Here is a 25,784-nt window from a genome sequence, read left to right on the forward strand (position 1 = left end):
GGGTGACAATATACAGCCTTGACATACTCTTTTTCCTATTTGGAACCAGTCTGTTGTTCCATGTCCAGTTCTAACTGTTGCTTCCTGACCTGCATACAGATTTCTCAAGAGGCAGGTCAGGTGGTCTGGTATTCCCATCTCTTTCAGAATTTTCCACAGTTTATTGTGATCCACACAGTCAAAGGCTTTGGCATAGTCAATAAAGCAGAAATAGATGTTTTTCTGGAGCTCTCTTGCTTTTTTGATGATCCAGCGGATGTTGGCTATTTGGTCTCTGGGTTCCTCTGCCTTTTCTAAAACCAGCTTGAACATCAGGAAGTTCACGGTTCCCATATTGCTGAAGCCTGGCTTGGAGAATTTTGAGCATTACTTTACTAGCGTGTGAGATGAGTGCAATTGTGTGGTAGTTTGAGCATTCTTTGGCATTGCCTTTCTTTGAGATTGGAGTGAAAACTGACCTTTTCCTGTCCTGCGGCCACTGCTGAGTTTTCCAAATTTGCTGGCATATTGAGTGCAGCACTTTCACAGCATCATCTTTCAGGATTTGGAACAGCTCAACTGGAATTCCATCACCTCCACTAGCTTTGTTCATAGTGATGCTTTCTAAGGCCCACTTGACTTCACATTCCAGGATGTCTGGCTCTAGGTGAGTGATCACACCATCGTGATTATCTGGGTCGTGAAGATCTTTTTTGTACAGTTCTTCTGTGTATTCTTGCCACCTCTTCTTGATATCTTCTGCTTCTGTTAGGTCCATACCATTTCTGTCCTTTATTGAGCCTGTCTTTGCATGAAATGTTCCTTTGGTATCTCTGATTTTCTTGAAGAGATCTCTAGTCTTTCCCATTCTGTTGTTTTACTCTATTTCTTTGCATTGATTGCTGAGGAAGGCTTTCTTATCTCTTGCTATTCTTTGGAACTCTGCATTCAGATGCTTATATCTTTCCTTTTCTCCTTTGCTTTTCGCTTCTCTTCTTTTCACAGCTATTTGTAAGGCCTCCCCAGACAGCCATTTTGCTTTTTTGCATTTCTTTTCCATGGGGATGGTCTTGATCCCTGTCTCCTGTACAATGTCACAAACCTCAGTCCATAGTTCATCAGGCACTCTATCAGATCTAGTCCCTTAAATCTATTTCTCACTTCCACTGTATAATCATAAGGGATTTGATTTAGGTCATACCTGAATGGTTTAGTGGTTTTTCCTACTTTCTTCACTTTAATCAAGTAATCAAGTTAGTAACCTATAAAATGTGCCAAGATAAATAGACTAAATGACATATATGATAGAATAGACAAGTTTTATTCAACAGAGAGGCAGACTAAGTCAGACTTGCCAATTCAGCGCTGATTTCTGTGTCATCTCTAAACTGCCCACAACCTGATAACATCCAATATGGTTCCTTTTGGCCCAAAGAGCTATGCCCAAGAAATACAAATAAAACCTATAGCTCTTCACAAAGTTAATTCACAAGCTACAGCTTTGACGAGGCACAACTGCCTCTATGTCTCTCCCATTATTCCTTGGTACCTTCTATCTGGGCCCCTGGCTCAAATCCCAACTCTGGTTTCCATAGCACACCATCATGGGGAAGGCTGATATGGGCAGAAAGAACAAGATTTGGACAGTGTGACCGTGGCACTCATACCCTATCTTAAGTATGTTGACTTTACTGCTTTCTTTCCTCTTTCTTATCACTGTATGTTTTAAATTTTTTTTAGTAAATTGTGTGATTGCTGCTGCTGCTGCTGCTGCTGCTAAGTCGCTTCAGTCGTGTCCGACTCTGTGCGACCCCATAGACGGCAGCCCACCAGGCTCTCCCGTCCCTGGGATTCTCCAGGCAAGAACACTGGAGTGGGTTGCCATTTCCTACTCCAGTGCATGAAAGTGAAAAGTGAAAGTGAAGTCGCTCAGTCGTGTCCGACTCTAGCGACCCTATGAACTGCAGCCTACCAGGCTCCTCCGTCCATGGGATTCTCCAGGCAAAAGTACTGGAGTGGGGTGCCATTGCCTTCTCCGAAATTGTGTGAATAGAGCATTTTAATTTGGGCTGTGAGCCCTCCTGGTTAGCTTGCTTGGTAATGTGTTCAGCAGCTACCCTTATATCAAGATAATTTTCCACTTGGCAGTACTCTTCACTTTGAACTTGAGTGATCCTCTCTCACAGTCTGAGATTTTAAGCAAATGCATCTGATCATCACTATCTGGCTGAGGGACTAATAACAAGCTGTGAAAGAAGTGTTAAATTATGGTGATTCTATGGCAATCATAAGCACTTTGTCCACAATGAAGGAATTAAGAGGACCAGTCTCTCACCTCTGGAATGGGCGCTTCGTAAGCAAACCCGGGAAAACTAAGCCAATCCCAGTTTACCTGGGAAGAAGAGTAGGAGGGTGTCTGTGTCAGCTCTGTCCTATTTACATTTTCTCCTTGCTCAAAGCTGAAGTCAGAGGTACTTAGTGGCTCTAATAGTGACCTTTAAATAGCTTTGCTTATATATTCCCATGCACATTTTTAAGTTCACATTTAAAATTTCCCATTATAAGATTAAATAGTTGGAAAAGATGTAATTTTTGGTGTACTATGAATGTTGACATTTTAAAATAAAACTATTACATTAGTCTTTTAAACATATCCAATAAAATATAGGTTCCATATGGTTTTTAAGAAACATTTTATGAACGTTTTCAAACACAAAAGGAAAAATAATAAACTCCCATGTATTCTTTATCCAATATAAACAGCCATTAACATCTGCCATTCTTATCTATACTCTGTTTCACTTTTCTTCCTATAGTATTTTAGAGCAAACCTGAATAATACTTTGTTTAAAAACAGTTTGGTTTGTATCTCTAACAGATGTTTATTATAATAATACCTTTTATCCATATCCAATAAAATAATTAACCTTAATACCAATAGTATCCAGTTTGTGTTCAGATATCACCAGTTGCCTCAAAAATGTCTGTCTTATTAAAGTTGGTTTGTTCACATCAGGATCTAAACAAGGTTTATACATTGTATTTGGTTGATACAATTCTTAAGTCTCTTTTCTTTTGTAACATTTTTCCCCTCCTCTTATTCTCTGTGTTATATCATTTAACATGTTTCTCTATCCTCCCCTATTTCTCACAAACTAGAAGTTAGATCTAAAAACTTGATTACATTCAGTGTTTGTAGCATGAATGAATGCTTTATAGATTTTCCTGTATTTGTAATCTCACTGAACTCACATAAGGAGAAACAATTTCTGGTTGTTTTACTTTAATGACATATTAATATGTTCCAGTGGCATGAGTGATATCAGTCAGATTCATCTATTATAAATTTCCCATCACTCTTTAATAATGACAAACATTACCTGGACAGACATTATCTGGACCCACTATTTCATTATGGTTTGCAATATGATCAATTGCTAATTATTTTTTTCCATCTACATGTATTAACGATGAAAAAGAATTTTCTCTTATCACCTATTTGGTCATCCAATTATAGCCCACTTTAGGAAACCCCATATATTGCAGCCTGCCAGGCTCTTCTGTCCATGGAATTCTCCAGGCAAGAATACTGGAGTGGGTAGCTGCTATTCCCTTCTTCAGGGGATCTTCCCGACCTAGGGATCGAATCTGGGTCTCCTGCATTGCAGGCAGGTTCTTTACCATATGAGCCACCAGGGAAGCCCTTTAGGAAACCAGAAAAAGTATATTTATTATTTTTCAGAATAATAAATTGGTGCCCTAGCAAGCAACAAAGGTGAGTGATGAAGCAATAAGGTTATAAAACTTGTAGTATTATTAAGTAATCATGGATTTTTATACATTTAAGTTATGACCAACCTAGATAGCATATTCAAAAGCAGAGACATTACTTTGCCAACAAAGGTCCGTCTAGTCAAGGCTATGGTTTTTCCAGTGGTCATGTATGGATGTGCGAGTTGGTCTGTGAAGAAAGCTGAATGCCAAAGACTTGATGCTTTTGAACTGTGGTGTTGGAGAAGACTCTTGAGAGTCCCTTGGACTGCAAGGAGATCCAGCCAGTCCATTCTGAAGGAGATCAGCCCTGGGATTTCTTTGGAAGGAATGATGCTAAAGCTGAAACTCCAGTACTTTGGCCACCTCATGTGAAGAGTTGACTCATTGGAAAAGACTCTGATGCTGGGAGGGATTGGGGGCAGGAGGAGAAGGGCGTGACAGAGGATGAGATGGCTGGATGGCATCACTGACTCGATGGACGTGAGTCTGAGTGAACTCTGGGAGTTGGTGATGGACAGGGAGGCCTGGCGTGCTGCAATTCATGGGGTCACAGAGAGTCGGACACGACTGAGCGACTGAACTGAACTGAATTGAATGTTTCAATCTTCTCCTTGACTGAAGTAAAAGCCACATGGCATGTGGGATCCTAACTCTCCAAACCAGAGACTAAACCTGTGCCCCCTGCAGTGGAAGCCTGCAGTCTTAACCACTAGACCACCAGGGAACTCCTGATCTTTTTCTTTTCTTTGGTTCAGTGTTCAGAGTGCCCCATCTTTGCCCCATGGAATTCCCTTCAAGTTGGTCCCCATGTCCTTTTGGCATGCCCCACTTGGCTTTAATAGCTTCCTTGTTTTCAGGCGTGACAGTAGTCACATGTTCATGGCCTGATGCTACTGGGATTTTAAAACAGTAAAAATATTGAGAAGCTCTTCTTCAACAGCTGAAAATGTTATATCTTTCTTATTTTTCCTTAAACTTATTTCCATTCAATTCCTTTTTTTTTAATTGAAGTATAGTTAATCTATAATACTGTGTTAATTTTAGGTATATAGCAAAATTATTTGGTTTTATATATATATGTATCAATTCACTTCAGTAGCTCAGTTGTGTCTGACTCTTTGTGACCCCATGAATTGCAGCATGCCAGGCCTCCCTGTCCATCACCAACTCCCGGAGTTCACTCAGACTCATGTCCATCGAGTCAGTGATGCCATCCAGCCATCTCATCCTCTGTTGTCCCCTTCTCCTCCTGCCCCCAATCCCTCCCAGCATCAGAGTCTTTTCCAGTGAGTCAACTCTTCGCACGAGGTGGCCAAAGTACTGGAGTTTCAGCTTTAGCATCATTCTTTCCAAAGAAATCCCAGGGCTGATCTCCTTCAGAATGGACTGGTTGGATCTCCTTGCAGTCCAAGGGATTCTCAAGACTCTTCTCCAATGCCACAGTTCAAAAGCATCAATACTTTGGCATTCAGCCTTCTTCATAGCCCAACTCTCACGTCCATACATGACCAGTGGAAAAGCCATAGCCTTGACTAGATGAACCTTTGTTGGCAAAGTAATGTCTCTGCTTTTGAATATGCTATCTAGGTTGGTCATAACTTTCCTTCCAAGGAGTAAGCGTCTTATAATTTCATGGCTGTAGTCACCATCTGCAGTGATTTTGGATCCCCAAAAAATAAAGTCTGACACTGTTTCCACTGTTTCCCCATCTATTTCCCATGAAGTGATGGGACCGGAAGACATGATCTTCATTTTCTGAATGCTGAGCTTTAAGCCAACTTTTTCACTCTCCACTTTCATTTCATCAAGAGGCTTTTTAGTTCCTCTTCACTTTCTGCCATCGGGGTGGTGTCATCTGCATATCTGAGGTGATTGATATTTCTCCCGGCAATCTTGATTCCAATTGTGCTTCTTCCAGCCCAGCATTTCTCATGATGTACTCTGTACATAAGTTAAATAAGCAGGGTGACAATATAGAACCTTGATGTACTCCTTTTCCTGTTTGGAACCAGTCTGTTGTTCCATGTCCAGTTCTAACTGTTGCTTCCTGACCTGCATACAGATTTCTCAAGAGGCAGGTCAGGTGGTCTGGTATTCCCATCTCTTTCAGAATTTTCCACAATTTATTGTGATCCACACAGTCAAAGGCTTTGGCATAGTCAATAAAGCAGAAATAGATGTTTTTCTGGAAGTCCCTTGCTTTTTCCATGATCCAGCAGATGTTGGCAATTTGGTCTCTGGGTTCCTCTGCCTTTTCTAAAACCAGCTTGAACATCAGGAAGTTCACGGTTCACGTATTGCTGAAGCCTGGCTTGGAGAATTTTGAGCATTACTTTACTAGCGTGTGAGATGAGTGCAATTGTGCGGTAGTTTGAGCATTTTTGGCATTGCCTTTCTTTGGGATTGGAATGAAAACTGACCTTTTCCAGTCCTGGGGCTACTGCTGAGTTTTCCAAATTTGCTGGCATATTGAGTGCAGCACTTTCACAACATCATCTTTCAGTATTTGAAATAGCTCAACTGCAGTTCCATCACCTCCACTATCTTTGTTCGTACTGATGCTTTCTAAGGCCCACTTGACTTCACATTCCAGGATGTCTGGCTCTAGGTGAGTGATCACACCATCATGATTATCTGGGTCGTGAAGCTCTTTTTCGTACAGTTCTTCTGTGTATTCTCCCCCCAAAAATAAAGTCAGCCACTGTTTCCACTGTTTCCCCATCTATTTGCCATGAAGTGATGCGACCAGATGCCATGATCTTCGTTTTCTGAATGTTGAGCCTTAAGCCAACTTTTTCACTCTCCTCTTTCACTTTCATCAAGAGGCTCTTTAATTCTTCTTTACTTTCTGCCATCAGGGTGGTGTCATCTGCATATCTGAGGTTATTGATATTTCTTCTGGCAATCTTGATTCCAGCTTGTGCTTCCTTCAGCTCAACGTTTCTCATGAGGTACTCTGCATATAAGTTAAATAAGCAGGGTGACAATATACAGCCTTGACATACTCCTTTTCCTATTTGGAACCAGTCTGTTGTTCCATGTCCAGTTGTAACTGTTGCTTCCTGACCTGCATACAGGTTTCTCAAGAGGCAGTTCAGATGGTCTGGTATTCCCATCTCTTTCAGAATTGTCCACAGTTTATTGTGATCCGTACAGTCAAAGGATTTGACATAGTAAATAAAGCAGAAATAGATGTGAACTCTCTTGCCTTTTTAATGATGTTGGCAATTTGATCTCTGGTTCCTCTAGCGATGTTTTAGCAAATAGCAAAATTAAAATACTTTGCAAAAAATTATCATTTTTTCTTAAATAGTATTGCACTTATCAAAGACTTAGATTCATGTTTTTGTCTTCCTTTAGGTTATCTTCTCTGCTCATTTCTAGTGAGATTTCACATTTAGCAACCACTACATAATGGGAAGTACATTGTGATTAATGCCCAGCCTCAACTGATAATCCAGGAGGATTTTACATTTTACGTTAAATAACATTCTTCCTCAGTTTGAGCTGAAAATGACAGAAGACCACAAAGTGGTACTTTGTCAGTCTCCTTTATCACCCTTGACTAAAGTCACAGACATATCACAGCAAAGCAATCCTGAAGACACCTTCAATGGGGATACCATTCAGTCAACTTACAAATATATTTCAAATGGCTTGCCAAGGTAAGAAGCAGCAACTTAAACTTTTTTTATTACTTATTATTATTTCAGCAGCTTAAGCAATTCTGATGGGGTAATAGTGCTTTAAATGTTAGCTCTTTTATGTAAATTCTCTGTATTTAGTAAAGACTGTATCAATAAAAATTTGGAGATGTGATGGGCTGCCAAGGTTGTTGCCTAGGTTAGAACCCTTCCTTTTGTTTGTTTGTTTTTTTCCCCCTATTTTATGGGAATGAAAAAGATAGATGATACAGTAAACATAAATTATTCCTGGAGCCTGACTTGGACAGGTAGGATAGTGATGATAACAGTAATGGCAAGGCGGGCAGTATTTGCTATTTGCCAGTCATCATGCTCGGAGAAGGCAACGGCAGCCCACTCCAGTACTGTTGCCTGGAGAATCCCAGGGACAGGGGAGCCTGGTGGGCTGCCATCTATGGAGTCACACACAGTTGGACACAACTGAAGTGACGCAGCAGCAGCAGCTGTCACCATGCTAAGTGCTTAACCTGTACTATATTTATTTACTTCTCAAAACAACTTTGACAGGAATGTAAGGCAGACAGTATTTTAGTTGTCTCCATTTTATGTATGAGGAAACAAAGACCTAGAGAGATTAATTAACATCACACAGCTGGTAGGTAAAGAAAGTGTGTGAGTGGCTCAGTCCTGTCTGATTTTTTGCAACCCCATGGACTGTAGCCTGCCAGAGTCCTTGTCCATAGGATTCTCCAGGCAGGAATACTGGAGTGGGTTGCCATTTCCTTCTCCAGGGGATCTTCCTGACTCAGGGATTGGACCCAGGTCTCCTTCATTGCAGGCAGATTCTTTACAGTCTAAGCCACCAGGGTAAGTAGAAAAGGTAAAGTTTGAACCCAGATAGCTCTAACTCCACAGATAAAACTCTTAACTACAATACTCTACCACACTTCTAAAAAATATAAAGCAGAGGAGACAGAGATATTTTCCCTGTGTTTTTTTTTCTCAATTAGAAAGTAGAAGAACAGAGACTTTCCTGGTAGTCCAGTGGCTAAGACTCCATGCTCCCGGTGCAGGGAGCTTGAGTTCAATCCCTGGTCGGGGAACTAGATCCCACTTGCTGCAACTTAGGGGAAAAAAAAAGGTCCCACCATAAATAAGACCTGGTACAGCCAAATAAATATTAAAAAAATAAAAAAGGAAGTAAAAGAACAAAAAAGTATCTGTTAGGTATTGATAAACTATTGTCTGGCTAAATGTAATACCATAGTTTTTATGTTTAAAAGGAAATGTAGATTATAAAAATATTGAAGAAAGTATTCTTAAATTAGGGATTGTGTTAATCTCCTTAGATATGATGTCCCCTGTTTATGTCTTTGAAGAGTTTGATTGTTTTTTTTTTAGTCTGTCACTAAGTTTTTAGGTGAAAGTGAAATATAGATTTTCAGCTAACCTTCGTTTTGCCCTATTCCTCTAAGCTGTGAGTGCATGTTAGCAATGTATGAGATCACTGACACAGTGTTCTAGCTACATGGCCAGATAATTTCAGGAAATCATTACCCAGTGCTTATGTTGTGGAGATGTAGATTTCTCATGATAGTGTTCCTCCCAGTAAAACAACGGAAAAAAATTTCTAAATAGGATTTTTAAGTAGTCCTTTATACAATTGCCAATGCTGATGTGTGTTTGCACATTTTAAAATTGCCTTTAGAATTTATTTTTACCAAGTTCCCTTTCCAAAATAGTAATAGGTTTACTTTTTATTCTGTCTTTTGTGATATCTTTTATAGAGCTTGTAATTTTATTTGTTCAGTTTCTTTCCATTCTTTGTCTGAATCTCTAACTTTTGTTTTATTTGTTTTTTTGTATTACACTTTTCCTACAACCTTTTTCTTATAGTTTGTTTCATTGTACTTCTATTTCTTCGTCTGGATCCTAACTTCTTTTCAGAGAAGGCGATGGCACCCCACTCCAGTACTCTTGCCTGGAAAATCCCATGGACGGAGGAGCCTGGTGGGCTGCAGTCCATAGGGTCGCTAAGAGTTGGACACGACTGAGCGACTTCATTTTCACTTTTCACTTTCGTGCATTGGAGAAGGAAATGGCAACCCACTCCAGTGTTCTTGCCTGGAGAATCCCAGGGACGAGGGAGCCTGGTGGGCTGCCGTCTATGGGGTCGCACAGAGTTGGACACGACTGAAGCAACTTAGCAGCAGCAATAGCAGTAACTTCTTTTCTATCACCATTGTCTGTTACCGTCAACTTTGAATATGATATACCTAGAAGTAACCCTCTTCTTGACAATTGAACAGAAAGTCAAAGACAATGCCCAGAGGCCCTTTACTTTTATGAAAAAGAAAATGATGAGTTTCAACCTGAAGGGTCAAGTTCATAAAGGCTAATGGTAATCTAAGATCCATTGGCAGTAATATGATTATCAAAGAGAGGCAATTTTCTCCGAGTAAAGACGTTTCCCCCCGATTGAGGTTAAAACTTCTCTTGTCTCATCCTTTTTTCCCTTGCCACCTTTATTCCACCATCTTTTTGATCCTTTATGAGAAATAATTATTAAAGTATAGTCAATTTGTTGTTCCTTTACTTATATAACAGAGACTGTGCTTTTCTTCACTAAAAACATTGTACGTTTTTACAAAACCTGCCCACATTAAATCCAGTCTTTGTAACCATGCAGTGATGAATCACATTATTCTCATGTTATTATCTGTGGTATTAATTTACTTTTTATTGCATTTACCTTATCCTTCTTTTCTCTCTTTCTTGTGTTCTTACAATGGTTTGCCTCTGTCATTCTGTTATATTTGTTTGTAACAAAGGAAAAACTGCTGTGCCAGGAGCCTTCCCTTCCCCCCGAAAAGAAAACTAATCATCAATAGTGTGAGTTCAATATATCGTGCCCAAGAAGGACTGATCCTCCCATTTTATGACTTGCCACCAAAAGGTCAGATGACTGGAGAAGTCTAGCTTCATTCTTGTGGTTACTTCAAGGAAAGCAAATGATAGGGAACCTTTCCTACCCAGCTGTAGTCTGATGCATTCCCAGGTGACCTGGTACAGGGTATCAACCTTTGAAGCATGAAGCAGAATCAATTATTTATTGGTAATAGGTATCTAGGGGCAGTTCTGCTCTATTTGTGGAAGGTGTCTCTGAATGCTAAAAGGGGACAATTTCCAAATTAAAATTGCATTTTTAAAAGATTTTTTTTTATGTAGATCATTTTTAAAGTCTTCATTGAATTAGTTTATGGTATTGCTTCTGTTTTATGTCTTGCTGTTTTGGCTGTGAGGCTTGTGGGATCTTAACTCCCCAACCAAGGATTTAACCTGCATCTCCTGCATTGGAAAGTGAAGTCTTAAAAACTGACTGCCAGGGAAGTCCCAAAATTGTATATCACAAAACTAACAGAATGGTCTAGATAGTTAATATCTCTTTCTATCCCACATATATTTTAATAATTTTTAGGTGATGGTCATCTAAGAATGTAATTTCATGATTTTTATAATAGAATGTTGTAGTGTTGTTTTTTTTTAATCCTGCTTGCAACTAAATGTAATATCAACTCTTTTAGCTCCCCAGAGGACAAATTATTGTTAGTATATTATATTAGGACTTAAATCAGTTTTAAAAGTGAATTGCCAACAACTTCTTATTATAGATTATCTGGTTGCTGATTCACAGACAAATCTTGCTTTCAAGGAGACCAACAGTGCTTAATCTAGTCACTCACTTTTTTGTGTCATTTTAGTTATCTTGGCTATTTTGAATTGGAATGAGTCTTAGGCTGTTTTTGAAATATAAGTATTTGGTTATGTCACCTTTTCTAGGGACAGCAAGGCACCAGCAAGGCAACACCTCCACTGTTTTCAACCTCCATTGCCCAACAAATTACACTTTTCCTAATTCAAAACTTTTGTCAGATTTTTCCTTAAAGTCTTAAAAAAAAACTCTGCAGATCCAGACATTAATATATTGGTGGTGTCGGTGGTTTAGTCTCTAAGTCGTGTCCGACTCTTGAGACCCCATAGACTGCAGCCTACCAGGCTCCTCTGTCCATGGGATTCTCCTGGCAAGAAACTGGAGTGGGTTGCCATTTCCTTCTCCAGGGGATCTTCCCAACCTAGGAATCAAACCCAGGTCTCCTGCATTGCAGGCAGATTCTTTACTGACTGAGCTATACTTTAAAAAATGTTAAAAGACTATATCATTTCTTTTTAAAAAGTTGCATTTCCTCTGGAAAATCCTTATATTTCTATAATCTCCCCCAATTTTAGATTTAAGATGTACTTTATTTTTATTCCTTTGTACTTTTGCACAAGCAGAACTAATATTCATTGTTTCCTTTGAGTGGGATAATTTATGCCCTGATCCTGTACTCAGATGAGTCCTTTACAAATTGTATAAATTGTTTTTCTTTTTTACATTTCCTTCTACAAAAGCAAGAAAGTTCAATTTAACAAACGTTTAATATCTCCTTTAGGATATACGTGTAATTTGAACATAATACATTAGTTATTATTCAGTAATTGAGCTACAAGTAAAAATTGGGCTTACTGTGCTATAAAATAATTGAAAATTGCACTGCAATCAAGGTATCTTTACCAATATTTCTAGGTCAAACTAGAATTATATTTTCTTCTGGTATTCAAAATAAAATTTGGTGGAAATTATTCACATTTATTATTGCCACTTCTATTATTCACTTTCCATGATGTTTAAATTACATTTTACCTAGTAATTGTAGAAAGGTGTTTATGTCTTTAGAGGTTATTTGTTTCTTCAACTGGGGGAAAGGTAGAATGACAAGTAATGAAATCTTTGTGCTTTGTGTACTCCACATTTTGTACAAGTTTCCATGCACCAAACATATGTGGGGTTATTTTATCTGTTGCATCCAGTATTTAAGTTGGTGATTTCTTGTTAATATACTTAAGGTCATTTTCCTTTATGTTTACATTTTCTTATTTGTATTTATTCTAATTAGAGAGTTTAATTACGGTTAAAATGATAATAGGATAAAGATAAGTTTTACAAATGACAATATTAAGGGAAAAAACCCCGTAACTCTTCAGGAAGGTTTAAATGCCATAAGAATATAAAGCGAGAAATATATGCTTGTCAAATATACAGTATAAATAAATAATTTAGATGAAAATGGTTGACTACATTTAACAAAGAGACTACCAAATAATGAGGGGCTAAAGAGTGGTTGTTAGATTTGATGTACTTCATTGTACATTGCAAGTAATTGCTATCCATAAAAATTCTATGGCTTCTGTATGAGAAAAAGAGACATTTTGACAGGCAACACTGGTATGAAGCGACAGCAAGCACAAATCCTTGGCAACTGTCATTATCCTGCTGTTGAATTCACATCCAAACTGTGTGATAACTTAGACCTGCATGGTTGTTATTGAGCCATGATCTGTCAAAGTAGCCACACTTCCTGCTTATGAATAGAATTATTAGCCACATGCAGATTTCTGCCATAGAAATCTAAACTCACCAAGGATGCTTTGTGTTTCAAAATCAGGGGAAAACCTCCATGTCATTTTATGCTTATGCTGAAATTTCTGGTGAAGTGTTCTTGATAAAATAAAAGTCACATTTTAAAGAAAATACCATATTAGTTTATATTTTAGCCTATCATAAAACATTCAAAATCAGTAAAGATTTTGAATAAAGCTAACAGTGAAGCAAATGTGATTAGAAAGTTCATTGTATACGTTAGGCTACTATTAGCAGAGTAATGGGAAATTCAGCAGAAAGTGACTTTAAAACTGGACAGTCACTATGTCATGTAACAGGAACTTCAGAAAGAGGGCCAGTTCTAGGGTTTGTTCAGTGCTGCAGCAGGAGTATCAAAGAACTTGACCCTTTATATCTTTCCCTGCACCATCCTCATAATATTGGCTAGATCCTTGGGTTTGAATCCTCTTACTGGGAAGGCTCATCATATGCTCACTAGATGCTCACTAGACAATTTCTGACTAAAGAGGATAGGTATTTGATTATTTATATCTCTTTTTTATTAGTGCAAAAACCTTTCTCCAGAACGCTTCTTCTCATTTCTCATTGGCCAAAATTGGATCACAGGCTGCTTAAGTAACCCATCATGCAAGGGAAATGGAATTAGCATCACTGGTGTCAGACCATTGAATATTTACTCACTGCAGCTATCAGGGGATGCCTTCCATGGACATACAAAGAGGGTGACTATTCAAACATAACTGAGGCTTTTCATCAAAGGAAAAATGGAGAAAGGACCCTTGGATAATCAGTGTTACATGACATAGTTTTGACTTTTGGCTTAATTATATTTTACTTTTTAAATTGTATATGTTTCTTATCAATGGAATTTTGGTGATACATTTTTTCATGATGTCATAATTATCAAAGAATAATTCTTGCATATCAATCATTAGTTGAGTTCCAGTGGCAGTAAAGAGATAAAACAAGGTTCTTACCCTTGCAGAATGGGATATGAAATCATCTGAAATCACGTAATAAATCACAAAGTAAAGATATCAGTATGCAAAAAGTATATCAATTCTTGTACAGGACCTGGCAGAATGATTTGAAATAAGGAATGACTAGGATCTATTGGGGTTAATCCCTCACATATGTCCTATCAGCTTGTACAGATTTGTTGAGATTTTTCTCTATATCCTAACCCCTAAACTTCTTCATGTTAATAACCAAGACTTTTCCTTCACAGTACTAATCACAGTTATTGTAAATTTATATGCATGACTATGTGTATGACATTTCTCTTTTCCACTAGACAATTATTGTTATTATGGAAGGGGTTTTAGAAAATGTAAACACTGAGTTCAATTAATATTTATTAAATACTTACTGATTGAGAGACTTCCCTGGTGGTCCAGTGGCTAAGACTCCATGTTCCCAATTCAGGGGGCCTGAGTTTGATTCCGGGTCAGAGAACTAGATCGCATGTACTGCAACTAAGAGTTCACATGCTACCACTAAAGATACCGCATGTTGCAGTGAACATCAAAGATCCCATGTGCTGCAACCAAGACCCAGTGCAGCCAGATAAATAAATAAGTATTTTTAAAAATACTAATTGAAGGATATACAATACCGAATATAGATCAGCTGAGTGAATAGCACTGGCAAAAAGGCATACATGTAAGAACTATGGAAGACAGTGTGCTGCAGTCATAGCTGAGGGATATTGTAAGGATATTACAGGGGAGCAGTGGGCTTCCCCGATGGCTCAGATGGTAAGGAATCCGCCTGCCAAGCAGGAGACATGGGTTAGATCCCTGGGTTAGGAAGATCCCCTGGAGAAGAAATGGAAACCTACTCTAGTATTCTTATCTGGGAAATCCCATGGACAGAGGAGCTAGGCAGGTCGCAAAAGAGTCAGACACGACTTAGCAACTAAACAACAACAGCAGCAAGCATGACGTTAGTAGAAGTTTTCTTCAAGTTACTATTAAAAAAACCGCTAAGAGTTACTGATGCTATTAAAATAGAGGAAATGAGAAGGAAGATTGCTCTTGCCAAAACTAGAATCCTGCCATTAAGTATTATCTGGTCTATTTATCTGCTTTTTCTAGACTCCTCCCTGGGCATATTTTGTTGTACTTTTAGACCTCACATCTTTACTTAGTTGTTGCTTTGTGAAACAAAAGTTGTAAATTAGATTTAATGGAAACCACAGAGAGTAAAGCATAATTAAATATTTGTGGTTTAGTTGGTAAAGAATCAGCCTGCAATGTGGGAGACCTGCGTTCAATCCCTGGTTAGGAAGATCCCCTGGAGAAGGGAAAGGCTACCCACTCGAGTATTCTGTGGACTGTATAGTCCATGGGGTCACAAAGAGTTGGACACAACTGAGCAAATTTCACTGAGACATTAAGAGGGTTGTCAATTCCACAGTGTTTAAGATCCATCCCTAATGATCTTTTTGACTGTAATAGAAAACCTTTATGTATAGTATTATACTGTTTCAGAAAAGAATGAAAGCTTAGTTAATCTATTAATGTGCCTACCAGCTTTGTAGTTCTGTGATTTATCATATCTATTATATCATATGTAGAAATTGTTTAAAAGATTCAATAACCTAAAGTTTTTAACCAATAGTTTTTATCCATACTGTTAAATTTTGACATGTTTTTACTAATCTTACTATAAGCAAACATAGCATTCTTAAATATTTACATAGTTTGCATACATATAGACTTACAAAGGCTTCCCAGGTAGCTCATTGGTTAAGAATCTGCCTGCCAATGAAGGAGCTGTGGGACACTTGGGTTCAATCCCTGGGTCAGCAGGATCGTCTGGAGTATGAAATGACAACCCACTCCAGTATTCTTGCCTGGAAAATATCGTGGACTGAGGAGTGTGGCAGGCTACAGTCCATGGATCACAAAGAGAGGAACATGACCGAGTGACTAAGCACACATGCAGACCTATAAAACCACATTTGTTTTTTACGACTAAATTTCTAAACAATTATTCAAATTGCTAAAAGAAATAATCTTTTTCCAATAACTGACGTTAAACTAACTCAGAAATGGTGTAGTTGATGTTGTTAATGGAAACATACCAGGATATTGGGATTCCCTGGTGGCTCAGTGGTAAAGAATCTGCCTGCTAATGCAGGAGACGCAAGAGAGGAGGGTTCCATCCTGGGTCAGGAAGATCCCCTGGAGGAGGGTATGCCAACCCACTCCAGTATTTTTGCCTGGAAAATCCCATGGACAGAGGAGCCTGTCAGGCTACAGTCCATGGATCGCAGAGTCAGTCGTGACTGAGCGCACACGTACATAAAATAAAATACCAGGATATTCTCATCCAAATGAATACCTCCCCCCATTTACTACTTTAGGAAGTAGTAATTTATTCTAATGATAATGCCACTTCTCAAAGCACTTTCTTAAATTCCTCTTTGGATTTGCCATCAGAATCAGTGGTACTTTCTTTTAAATAATCTCAGTTTTTAATGATGACAAAATTTAATCTTAAATAGTTGCATTTTAATCTTCTGGAAAAGAAAATATCTGGATCTAAATTTGGTATAAAAATTGAGTAATCAAAACTGCATAATTGTATAGCTAGTGTGTTACACAGAAATTTAATATGGGTCCCCAAGATTCCCACCCACTGGTAAATATGCCTGGTGTAATTCTCTCCTCTTGGGTGTGGGTAGGATTGCGACTATGACAGAATGTCACTCCTATGAATATGTTACATTATATGGCAAAGATTTTTTCAGATGTAGTTAGGGTATATAATCAGTTGTCTTTGAGTTAATCAAATGGGAGATTATCCTGGGTGGGCCTAACTTAATCAGATCTACTCTTAAATGAGAGTTTAGAGATCAGAGACAGAAAAGAAAGATGAATTCCTCTGGCTTCAAAGAAGATGACAGTAACTATGAGTTTTTTTAACTGTAAGGAACTGAATTCTGGCAAAACCTGAATGAGTTTGGAAGAAGATCCTGAGCATCAGATAAGACTGCAGCCCCAGCTGACACCTTCATTTCAGCCTATGAGATCCTGAGCACAGGTTCCTGCTAAGCTTTGCCCAGACTTCTGACGCATGGAACGAAGCTGTGCTATGATATATAGGTGTTGTTTTAAGCCATTTGTTGCATAGGAGTAGAAAACTAATATAGACAGATAGGTATAAAGATAGATACAGAGGTAGTTCTTAAGAAGGTATATTCTTAAGTAGTATGATTGATATTCTTGTGTCAATCTAATATAGTAGATTTTAGAATTCAGACTGGAAAAAATGCTCTGTATCAGAGGTAAAAATTATTTTTACCACTGATGAAAGAGTAAATAATACAGTGATGAATTGGAATACTTGACAGAAATTGAAGTCTAGCATTTTAGATGATAGGAAAGGATAAATGAGATTTAGTGATCCCAGCTATCAAACCTACCAGGGCACATGTATAGGAAGAAAGTACATTTTTATTCAGGGAGGTGGCATAGAAGTCTTATTGAAGAAAAAGCTTCTTGAAATATGTGTATATATGAATTACCTACAGATATAATGAAAGATTCACAGTAGAGACATATCATAGACTTAGGACAAGATAATAATCCTGACATAGAAAGTTCAAAAAGAAGATCTGGTTATAAAATGAGCCTATGTTCTAGAATGTGGTAGGAAGCCTCTACAGTAAATTAAGACAAAAATGAGGTTTTGTGTTTTTTTTTTTTTTGATAAATGTTATTTTTTTTTTTTTTTTTGGTTAAAGGTTATTTTTTCATTTCATAAAACAACTAGTTTAAAAATCCACATGGAATTCCTAGTGGGAATTTTCTAGTTGGGAAAAAAAGTCCAAGAAAACTGTGATACAATTTATCAAATTTTATAAAAGATAGCTAACAAGTATAGATCTTATCAAAACTTGTATCTTAAGAGAAATAACAAGATGTAGATCTTCATAGAAATTATAATAAAAAATTATGTAATAATTCATAAGAATCATAGCACAGGATGCAAAGCCTCAAACTCATGCAGGCAGAATTTTGAAGTTAAGTTCCCTACATAAACCAGGAGCCGTGAAAGATAGATGCACCTATCCATGAAAAATGGAATTAAAAATTATTGATGACCAGCTTGAAGAAGCAGCAGTAAATGGATGTGATACGTTCTAAGGTTCTTGCATTGTCTGGAGGATAATATGTGCTCGGTCACTCAGTCGTATCCAACTCTTTGCGGTCCCATGGACTCTAGCCTCTCATTACTCTAGTAATTTAAATTGTGTGATACATTTTAGTGAGTACTTTTTCAATCAATCAACTTGATAGTGTCCTTGCTCCTCTCACTCAGTACAGGCCATGTAAGTCCCTGCTAGTTATGTTTTCCACTTTTGGGAGGCACCTGATACCCATCTTACTCTAATCTCCTGTGTACCTTATTATCCTGCTGTCCTTGTTCCAGGGCCACTGATGAGTCCTTTCTCATCCACAGGTTTTCCAGTAGCTTATGAAGTTGCCCAGCTTGAGAGTTCTACCCAACAGGGGTAGTGATGAAATTAAACTTTTGAGGGAATTGAATGTATCATACAGAGTCTGCAGAAAGTTGTGTGGTATAGGAATGAGACATGTAGAGGATATTAGCAGAAGTCATGAGGAATGAGGAGGAGGAGGATAGAGATAGGTTAGGCAATAAGAGGGGCTTCCCAGATGGTGCTTTACTGCAACTTTACTCCAACCCACTAAAGTTTGCCTTCAAGGAATTCTTTCTGCACTTAAAGTTAATATACACCCAGAGTTCTAAGCAGTTTATTTAACATATATTCTCTCTTTATTAGGGGATAGTTTGCAAGTTCTTTTGAGAGTACGAGCCACCAACCCACAAAAGTTTGCCTTCAAGGAATTCTTTCTGCATTTAAAGTTAATATACATCTAGAGTTCTAAGCAGTTTATTTAACGTATATTCTCTCTTTATTAGGGGATAGTTTGCAAGTTCTCTTGAGAGTAGGAGCCACATCTCTTTAATTTTTATAATTTCTTAATATTTAGCAGAGTACTAGTGTTTAATGAATGAATGTAAGAGTTTTAAAATGTTACTCAACACTGATTCAAGCATTACATACTTTTTCTTCTTTAGTTTAAATAAGTTTAATGTTTATGAATGTGTATTTTATTTTAGGACATCTCAAGTTCAAGTTCTTTCCTAGATTATGTGAGCTACAACTACAGATTATGTGAGCATGGCCAAGTTAATTAGCCTCTCTGAGACACAACTTTTTTAATCTGTAAAGTGGGATAAAAATGTCACTCAGTTCCCAGGGATATAGTAAAGGTTAAGCAAAATACTGGCTAAGCGTGTAGTGTTTTGTCTGGCACATAGCACACAACTAGTTATTATGTGTTAGTTGTTAACAAGTGGTTACACATCAGTTCACTGTATTCTTTCTCGCATTGTTTCTTTCAGGGAGTTTATGTCATCCCAGGCAAAAGCAGTTATTAAAACTACTGAAGAGTATTTGCAGCCTCAGTTTGGCCCCAACAGACTTTTGCATTCAGCGGCAGTATCAGAAGGGTCAGGACTTCAAGATTGCTCCACACATCAAACAGCATCAGATCATAGCCATGATGAAATATCAAACCCAGATAGCTACAAATCAAACAGTAAAAACAATTCTTGTTTTATATCAGTATCCAAGAGAAACAGACCTGTCAGTGCTCCAGTGGGTCAACTGAGGTAATCAAAGTGGTTCTCTGTTCTTTTTACCTGACTGTTGAAACCTTTTCCTTTGAGCAGAATTTATAATGATTCAGTTGACTATTTCAAACATTAAAATGTAACACATCTCTAGGGGTTTTGTTTCTGCTTTTGTTTCCTTTTTTCTTTGAAAGCACCTGAGTAGAATGTTGCTAATTATATTTGTGGAAAAAAATGAGATATACGTGAGCCTGGATAATATTAACTCTGAAAGGAATAGTTGAAGCTGAATCAGGCTAAGACCATGAATATCTTGGCTTACCAGATATTTGCTTAAAAATAGAAATGCATACTTTTGATATTTAAACAGTATTTGAAATAAAATCAAATTGAAATGAACTTGTTATAACAGCATTTTGTGTATACATTTTCACATCAAGATTCTTATAATCTGTTAACCTACAAGTTTATGGATAGAAGAAAATGTTGATAAAAATAAAAATCAAACTAAGATATTCATATTCACATTATTTTCATATATTCAAATAGGTGGATATACTGTGCTTTTAATTTGCCTCACGTTTTTACTTTAAAATGTTTACTATGCAAATGTGGCATTAAGAATTAACAGGAAAAGTTAGAGAACTCAGGTAAAAGTAGAACATGTTAGTCATTTACCATGTACTTTTGCTGAGAAAAAAATAAGGATTGAAACTAGTTTTGACTGAAAGCAAACTTAGAAACCTTCTCTTACTGCCCCCAAGCAATTTGAAATGAAAGCAATGAAAGTAACTTCAGAATAAAAACTTTGGTATGATGTATTTGAATTTCAAATCTTTTAAAAGAAATCAAATAACTTTAATAAACATGAAAAGTTAAGGGAAATTCTTAGCTGTTTTCTATTTCATGATGTTAAGACCATATTGCTATTTTCTGCTTTCTATTAGAATATGGGATATATAATTTTTTAAAGTGAATGTTGTGATGTTTTATAAATAAAATGATTTATTCTGAGATACATGTTTTACATGAACAGTTTTGGCAAATTTATCATGTATTAAATTTTTAAAAATATTTAAGTATATATAGACAATCTTATTCTATTAAAAAATTTTTTTTTTGAGGAATACTTAAGAACAGTCATTAGTGCTTATATGTGTTGAAAATATCCAGGATAATATTTACATAAAAATTTTTTACTAATTAACATGCACCAATTGTGTGTTTTTTTTCTTTAGAGTTGCAGAGTTCTCTTCAAAATTTAAGTGGGACCAGAACTGGCACAGACTGTCTCAAAGACACAAACTTCAACCCAGACTGATTAGAGTAACAGCTTATAAAAATGGATCTAGAACTGTCTTTGCCAAAGTTACTGTACCAACCATTACCTTGGTAACTAATATCTAAAAGTTTTCAGTGCTTTATCTCTTCCCTTATTCTTTTTATATATAGAAAGTGAGAAAGATGGCATTTATTGTTTAAAATTTTCTTTGTAGCTATCTGAATCTCTAGGTAGCTTATATGTATATACATAGATTTCACAGGCATTCCATTCATTTTTTATCAATATATAAGTAGTATATCTAATTAAACAAGTACAATGACTATATCTTATAACCTTATTAGAATGATGGAACATTCAAGGACTAGAATTTGAGAATCAACTATTCTCAGTGTTGCGATTAACCTATTTGTATATTTTCAACTGCTACAAAATAACCATATTGGTGGAGTTTCTGAGTTACTTGGCAAGTGGCTCAGTGAGTTTCTGTTTTGATCACTGCACCTTTTTGCTTAGTGGAAATGTGTTACTTTCCTTGTCCTCAGTGGCTTTCCCTTACCTCTTGTTTTCTATTAGTTGCTGGAGGAGTGCACAGAAAAGCTGAATCTGAACACGGCTGCACGACGAGTGTTCTTGGCAGACGGCACTGAAGCCCTCGAACCTGAAGACATACCCTGTGAAGCAGACGTTTATGTTTCAACAGGAGAGTCCTTTTTAGATCCATTCAAAAAAATTAAAGGTAAAAATGAAAAAAAAACTTGTATTTCTACACACAGTAAATTGCTTAAGGGGCGCAATTAAAAAATGATTTTCATCCTGTCTTTTTTGCATGGTTTAACAAAACTAATGTTTACGCATTTACAGCTCAGTAAGAGGATAATGTGCTTAATGAAAGAAAAATCCACTGACAGCCACGTTTATTGCCCTTCATTAGCATTGGTGCTTAATTTAATATAGATCTGAATAGACATTAGGGAGCCTGCAGGAGGTTAAATGGTGAAAATATAATAAATTAAATCAGAGATTATTGAATTTACTGTTTAGTTTCTGTGACACTCAACAGACATAATTCGTTAGACTTATTCTCTCAGAAAATAGCTCAAAGTTTCAAGTATCATTTATTCATTTATACTCTTGATCTTTTTTCAGATGGTATAAACATAATTTGGAAAATGTGACCAGTAATGAACATAATTCTTATATATGTATGATTTTCCTAACAAAATTCTTATAATGCCATAGCGTGTTTTATATACTTTATGTATGTATGTAACATATACATGTTTTATAATAATATAAATTATATATTTATAATGTGATATGTATAGACATACTTTTGTAGCAAAGGTCTCTTTGTAGAAAAAGAAAGTCCATTGTTTCTAACATTTTAGAAATGTGGAGATTTTCTAAAAAAAAAAATTCTTTCTTTAGTGAGAAAGAATATGTTTTAAGAGAGAAATAAAAATGCCACTATCCAAGTATGTCATACCCAGGGCCTGTTATCAAGTGCTATGTATGCTAATCACATTTAAATGACATAAGAACTTTGCCATACAAATTCAGTGTATCTAACTGCTGTATTCCCCTCTGCTTTTTCTACCTTATTAGAAGTATTTTTTTTCTGCAATTGCTATAAAGCCAGTGAACCAAAGGCAAGTCTAGGCAGTCATTGCATAAATAGAAGAAAAGTAATTCTGGAGTTCATTACAGAGGAAGTGATGAAAATTCTTCCTCTATTAATGTTATTATATAAAATGATACTAGAATTTCTATCTCTTTAAGAATACTTGATCATCAAGAAATAATTTCTTGAATTCAATAAAAAGTTCAAGGTAATTTGGTCCTTATAAAGAAACTTGTTGCTACAATACTCAGTAAAAATAAGCTATGCAGTAGTGTAGACCCAGATATTTTTCAAATTTTGTTTTTACTTTAAAATATGGCTGCCTTTATTTTGTATTCATGAATCATCTTTGTATAGAAGCATGAATCTTTGTGGGTAAATGTTTCTGTGATTTTTATATTCGGATATATATGTAATGAATACTTCCTTAAGATTCTTGGTTATTTTTATTAATAAGAAATACTTGCCTTTCTTATGATTCTGGTATTTTAGAAGAGATATATAAAAATTATTTATAGCTAAGCTTCTTAAAAGATCTGGACATGAATGCCTAAAATGACATGTTATACACATGACAAAGCCTGGTGGATGATTTTTAAATGTACAAACTGATTTCCTCCTCCTTTTTGTTTTCTCTTTTATCCTTTTCAAGCCAAGTCTAGAACAAAAAAACTTCTCTGCTTTGTCTGCACATCTTTGGCTGTGTTTCACTGTGACATGCACTGCTGTTCTTTTAGCACCAAAATGTTGGCACACACTCCTGAAAATTTCACACCATCTCTTGCTGGATCAGCAAGCTTAACCTACCAAAATCTGGTGTTGTGCAATGGTTTTTGACTGATAATCAATCTTTATGCTGCTCGACAGTTGTTGCTGGGACACGGAGTAGAGCAGGTGGCAGATGTGCCTTGTCTTTTGAGAAAAGAAATTGTAGGTGAGCTTGGACACAGACTAGCATATCACATGTCCACTAAAAAGACTTAAGTATAATGGGAAAAAAGCCATCCATGTAAGTTAAGCTCACAGATAAGCCTATAAGCCTAAAGCCTGATATTGGTTTCTTTCAGAACAAGAACATAAACACAAATAATTTATTATATATATATGTAATTTATCATATATGTGTATATAACTTGAGAGGGGTGGGGGAAATTTCACACACACACACACACACACACATATATATATATATATATCACCTACATATTCTCACCTACATATTCACGTGTACTTTTTCAAATCAGGTTAAAATGAGCTCTCTTGCATGAATGTTATAGATTATCAATAATATGCCAACTTGTCATGAGTTTACCATAAAAATAAAACATGTATGAATAGCTTTGAAAGTGGTAGATAAATTTAGAGTAAGGAGGCATTCTCAGAAGTTGGAAAATTCTACTTTCTAAAGGTAAATAAGGGGAAACACCTGGCAGAATTTGGTGTTACTGTTGCATCTTTGCAGATGAGCATGAATGTTTTATGTACAATGAACAAACAAGCATTAGAGTCAGTAAATGGTCATTATTTTAATATACTGTTTTTCATTCATTCAGCAAACATTGATTCAAAGTCTACTATGTGCCAGTCCTAGGCCAGATCAGATAATAAAAAAGGGGACTTATAATCTGATTTCTTTGTTGTCATTATTCCTTCATCTCTAATTTTAAAGAAAAAAAAATTAAACCAAATCCATTGATCCTTCAAATGAAAATTTACTCTATTTCTGGCACAGGAAAGCCAAATAAACCTATGTATATTTTGGCAATTGTATTTCCATACTTCATTGTATTCTTATTCTTTGGGAAAGTAGTATAGATAGTGAAAATTGCCTTAGAACTATTTCCAGATTTACTAAGGTAGAAAGAGACCTGCAGAACATCTCTGATTTTTTAAATACTTTACCACCCCTTTTGAGCATCACTGTTGACAACCAGTGGCACTGGATTTAATAGAAAGCCAGAGAGCTATTCATCACATACCTCCAAACACAAAGCTTTCATACAGAGGTCAAGCCAGGGTCAAGACTGACATGAAACATTCCCTGTTGAAATGCAATATTAGAATAATTCTTACATTTGAAGTTGAATGCATAAACAGAAAGATTGATTGTGTGGGGGGAAAAGCAGAAAGAATTTTTATGAAGATTATTGATGAAGATCAACTGTCTTATTAGGTCTTGTAATCTGCTATTTGAAGATTCTGAAATTTATTAATGATTCCTCTAAAAGTATGAAGATACAGTTAATGAATTGTTTCAAAGGACATTTTTAAAGTTTTCAGTTTCATGAACATACATTTTAGGTTTTATTCACAGTTTCCTGAATGTTCTGCTTCATGATAGCACAATGAAAATTCTTGCATCAGATTCATGGAATTTAAAGAGTTCAGCTCCTTTAGAACTGCTAGGAGCTGTAGGCAATGCAAACCTAGCATATAAAATGATTCATGCCCCACAGTTGCTTAAAGGTCTTAAAGAAGACGAGGGGAAAAACAGTTTGGACCTAAGTCATTAGGTCCAAGTTTCACTGTATAGAGTTTTGAGGTTGTTAAAATTTTTTTTTACTTCTGTATTTCCATTCTTTTCTATATATACTATTTTATTCTTTGGCTTTCAGAGTTTTCATTTACAGTGATTCATTTCAGTCCTGAGTTTTGTTAACCAGAAATGAAACTGAGTATTATGAATAGAATTTTACATCTTTTATATGCTGTATTGTGAAGATATAGTCACAGAAAAAAATCCATGAAGAGTATTCTTGATACTACACCTAAGATCTAAATTTAAACCTAGAGATTTCTGCTAACTGCCATGTGATCTACAAAATGAGATAATTTGCTGTGACAGCTTGTGATTGACAAGAATATGTGTGAGCACATTTAAAATAGGCCATCTTTTCATGTAGAAATAAATGTCAGTGAAATGATGGATTCTCATCATTTTAATTATTGATGATTTGGAAATATTTCAATTCCACGACATACAAGACACATTCTAAATAGCAGCATAACACTTTTTCTCATATGTGCATCAATAATGAAATGTTCTGTCATATTTTGTTTCTCAAAAAATGCATTAGTTTAATGAACCTGGATTCATGCATTATATTCTGTTCCATTATATGTCTCCTGAGTTTGTTGCTTTTTAAATGGTTGTGTTAAAAGCACAAGTTTCAAGAAGTGACTTACTACCCACATCATACCTTGCTTTTCTTGCTGCTGGATCTCAAGACAGTGCTACCGTCTACACCAGTGGCTGCATTAGTTCTCCTAAAGCTAATATTGGGCTCTGTGATGCTCACCCACAGG

The 25,784-nt window shown here is 36.4% G+C and overlaps 1 protein-coding gene across 5 annotated transcripts in view; it reads left to right on the forward strand.

The window, feature by feature from the left end:
- The window catches only part of DCDC1 (doublecortin domain containing 1), a 473,661-nt gene that overhangs the window by 20,848 nt on the left and 427,029 nt on the right, over positions 1-25,784 (forward strand). For 4 of the 5 annotated variants that reach the window (XM_070383604.1, XM_070383606.1, XM_070383608.1 and 1 more), the window contains exons 2-5: positions 7,114-7,418; positions 19,342-19,611; positions 20,811-20,964; positions 21,431-21,593. In XM_070383604.1, the coding sequence (XP_070239705.1) occupies positions 7,267-7,418; positions 19,342-19,611; positions 20,811-20,964; positions 21,431-21,593 (739 nt within the window). In that variant the 5' untranslated portion in view covers positions 7,114-7,266. The remainder of the gene's footprint in view (positions 1-7,113; positions 7,419-19,341; positions 19,612-20,810; positions 20,965-21,430; positions 21,594-25,784) is intronic. The other variant, XM_070383607.1, reaches the window with a different exon arrangement.

This window comes from Bos mutus, chromosome 15 (assembly GCF_027580195.1).
Source record: "Bos mutus isolate GX-2022 chromosome 15, NWIPB_WYAK_1.1, whole genome shotgun sequence".
NCBI classification, from domain to species: Eukaryota; Metazoa; Chordata; class Mammalia; order Artiodactyla; family Bovidae; genus Bos; species Bos mutus.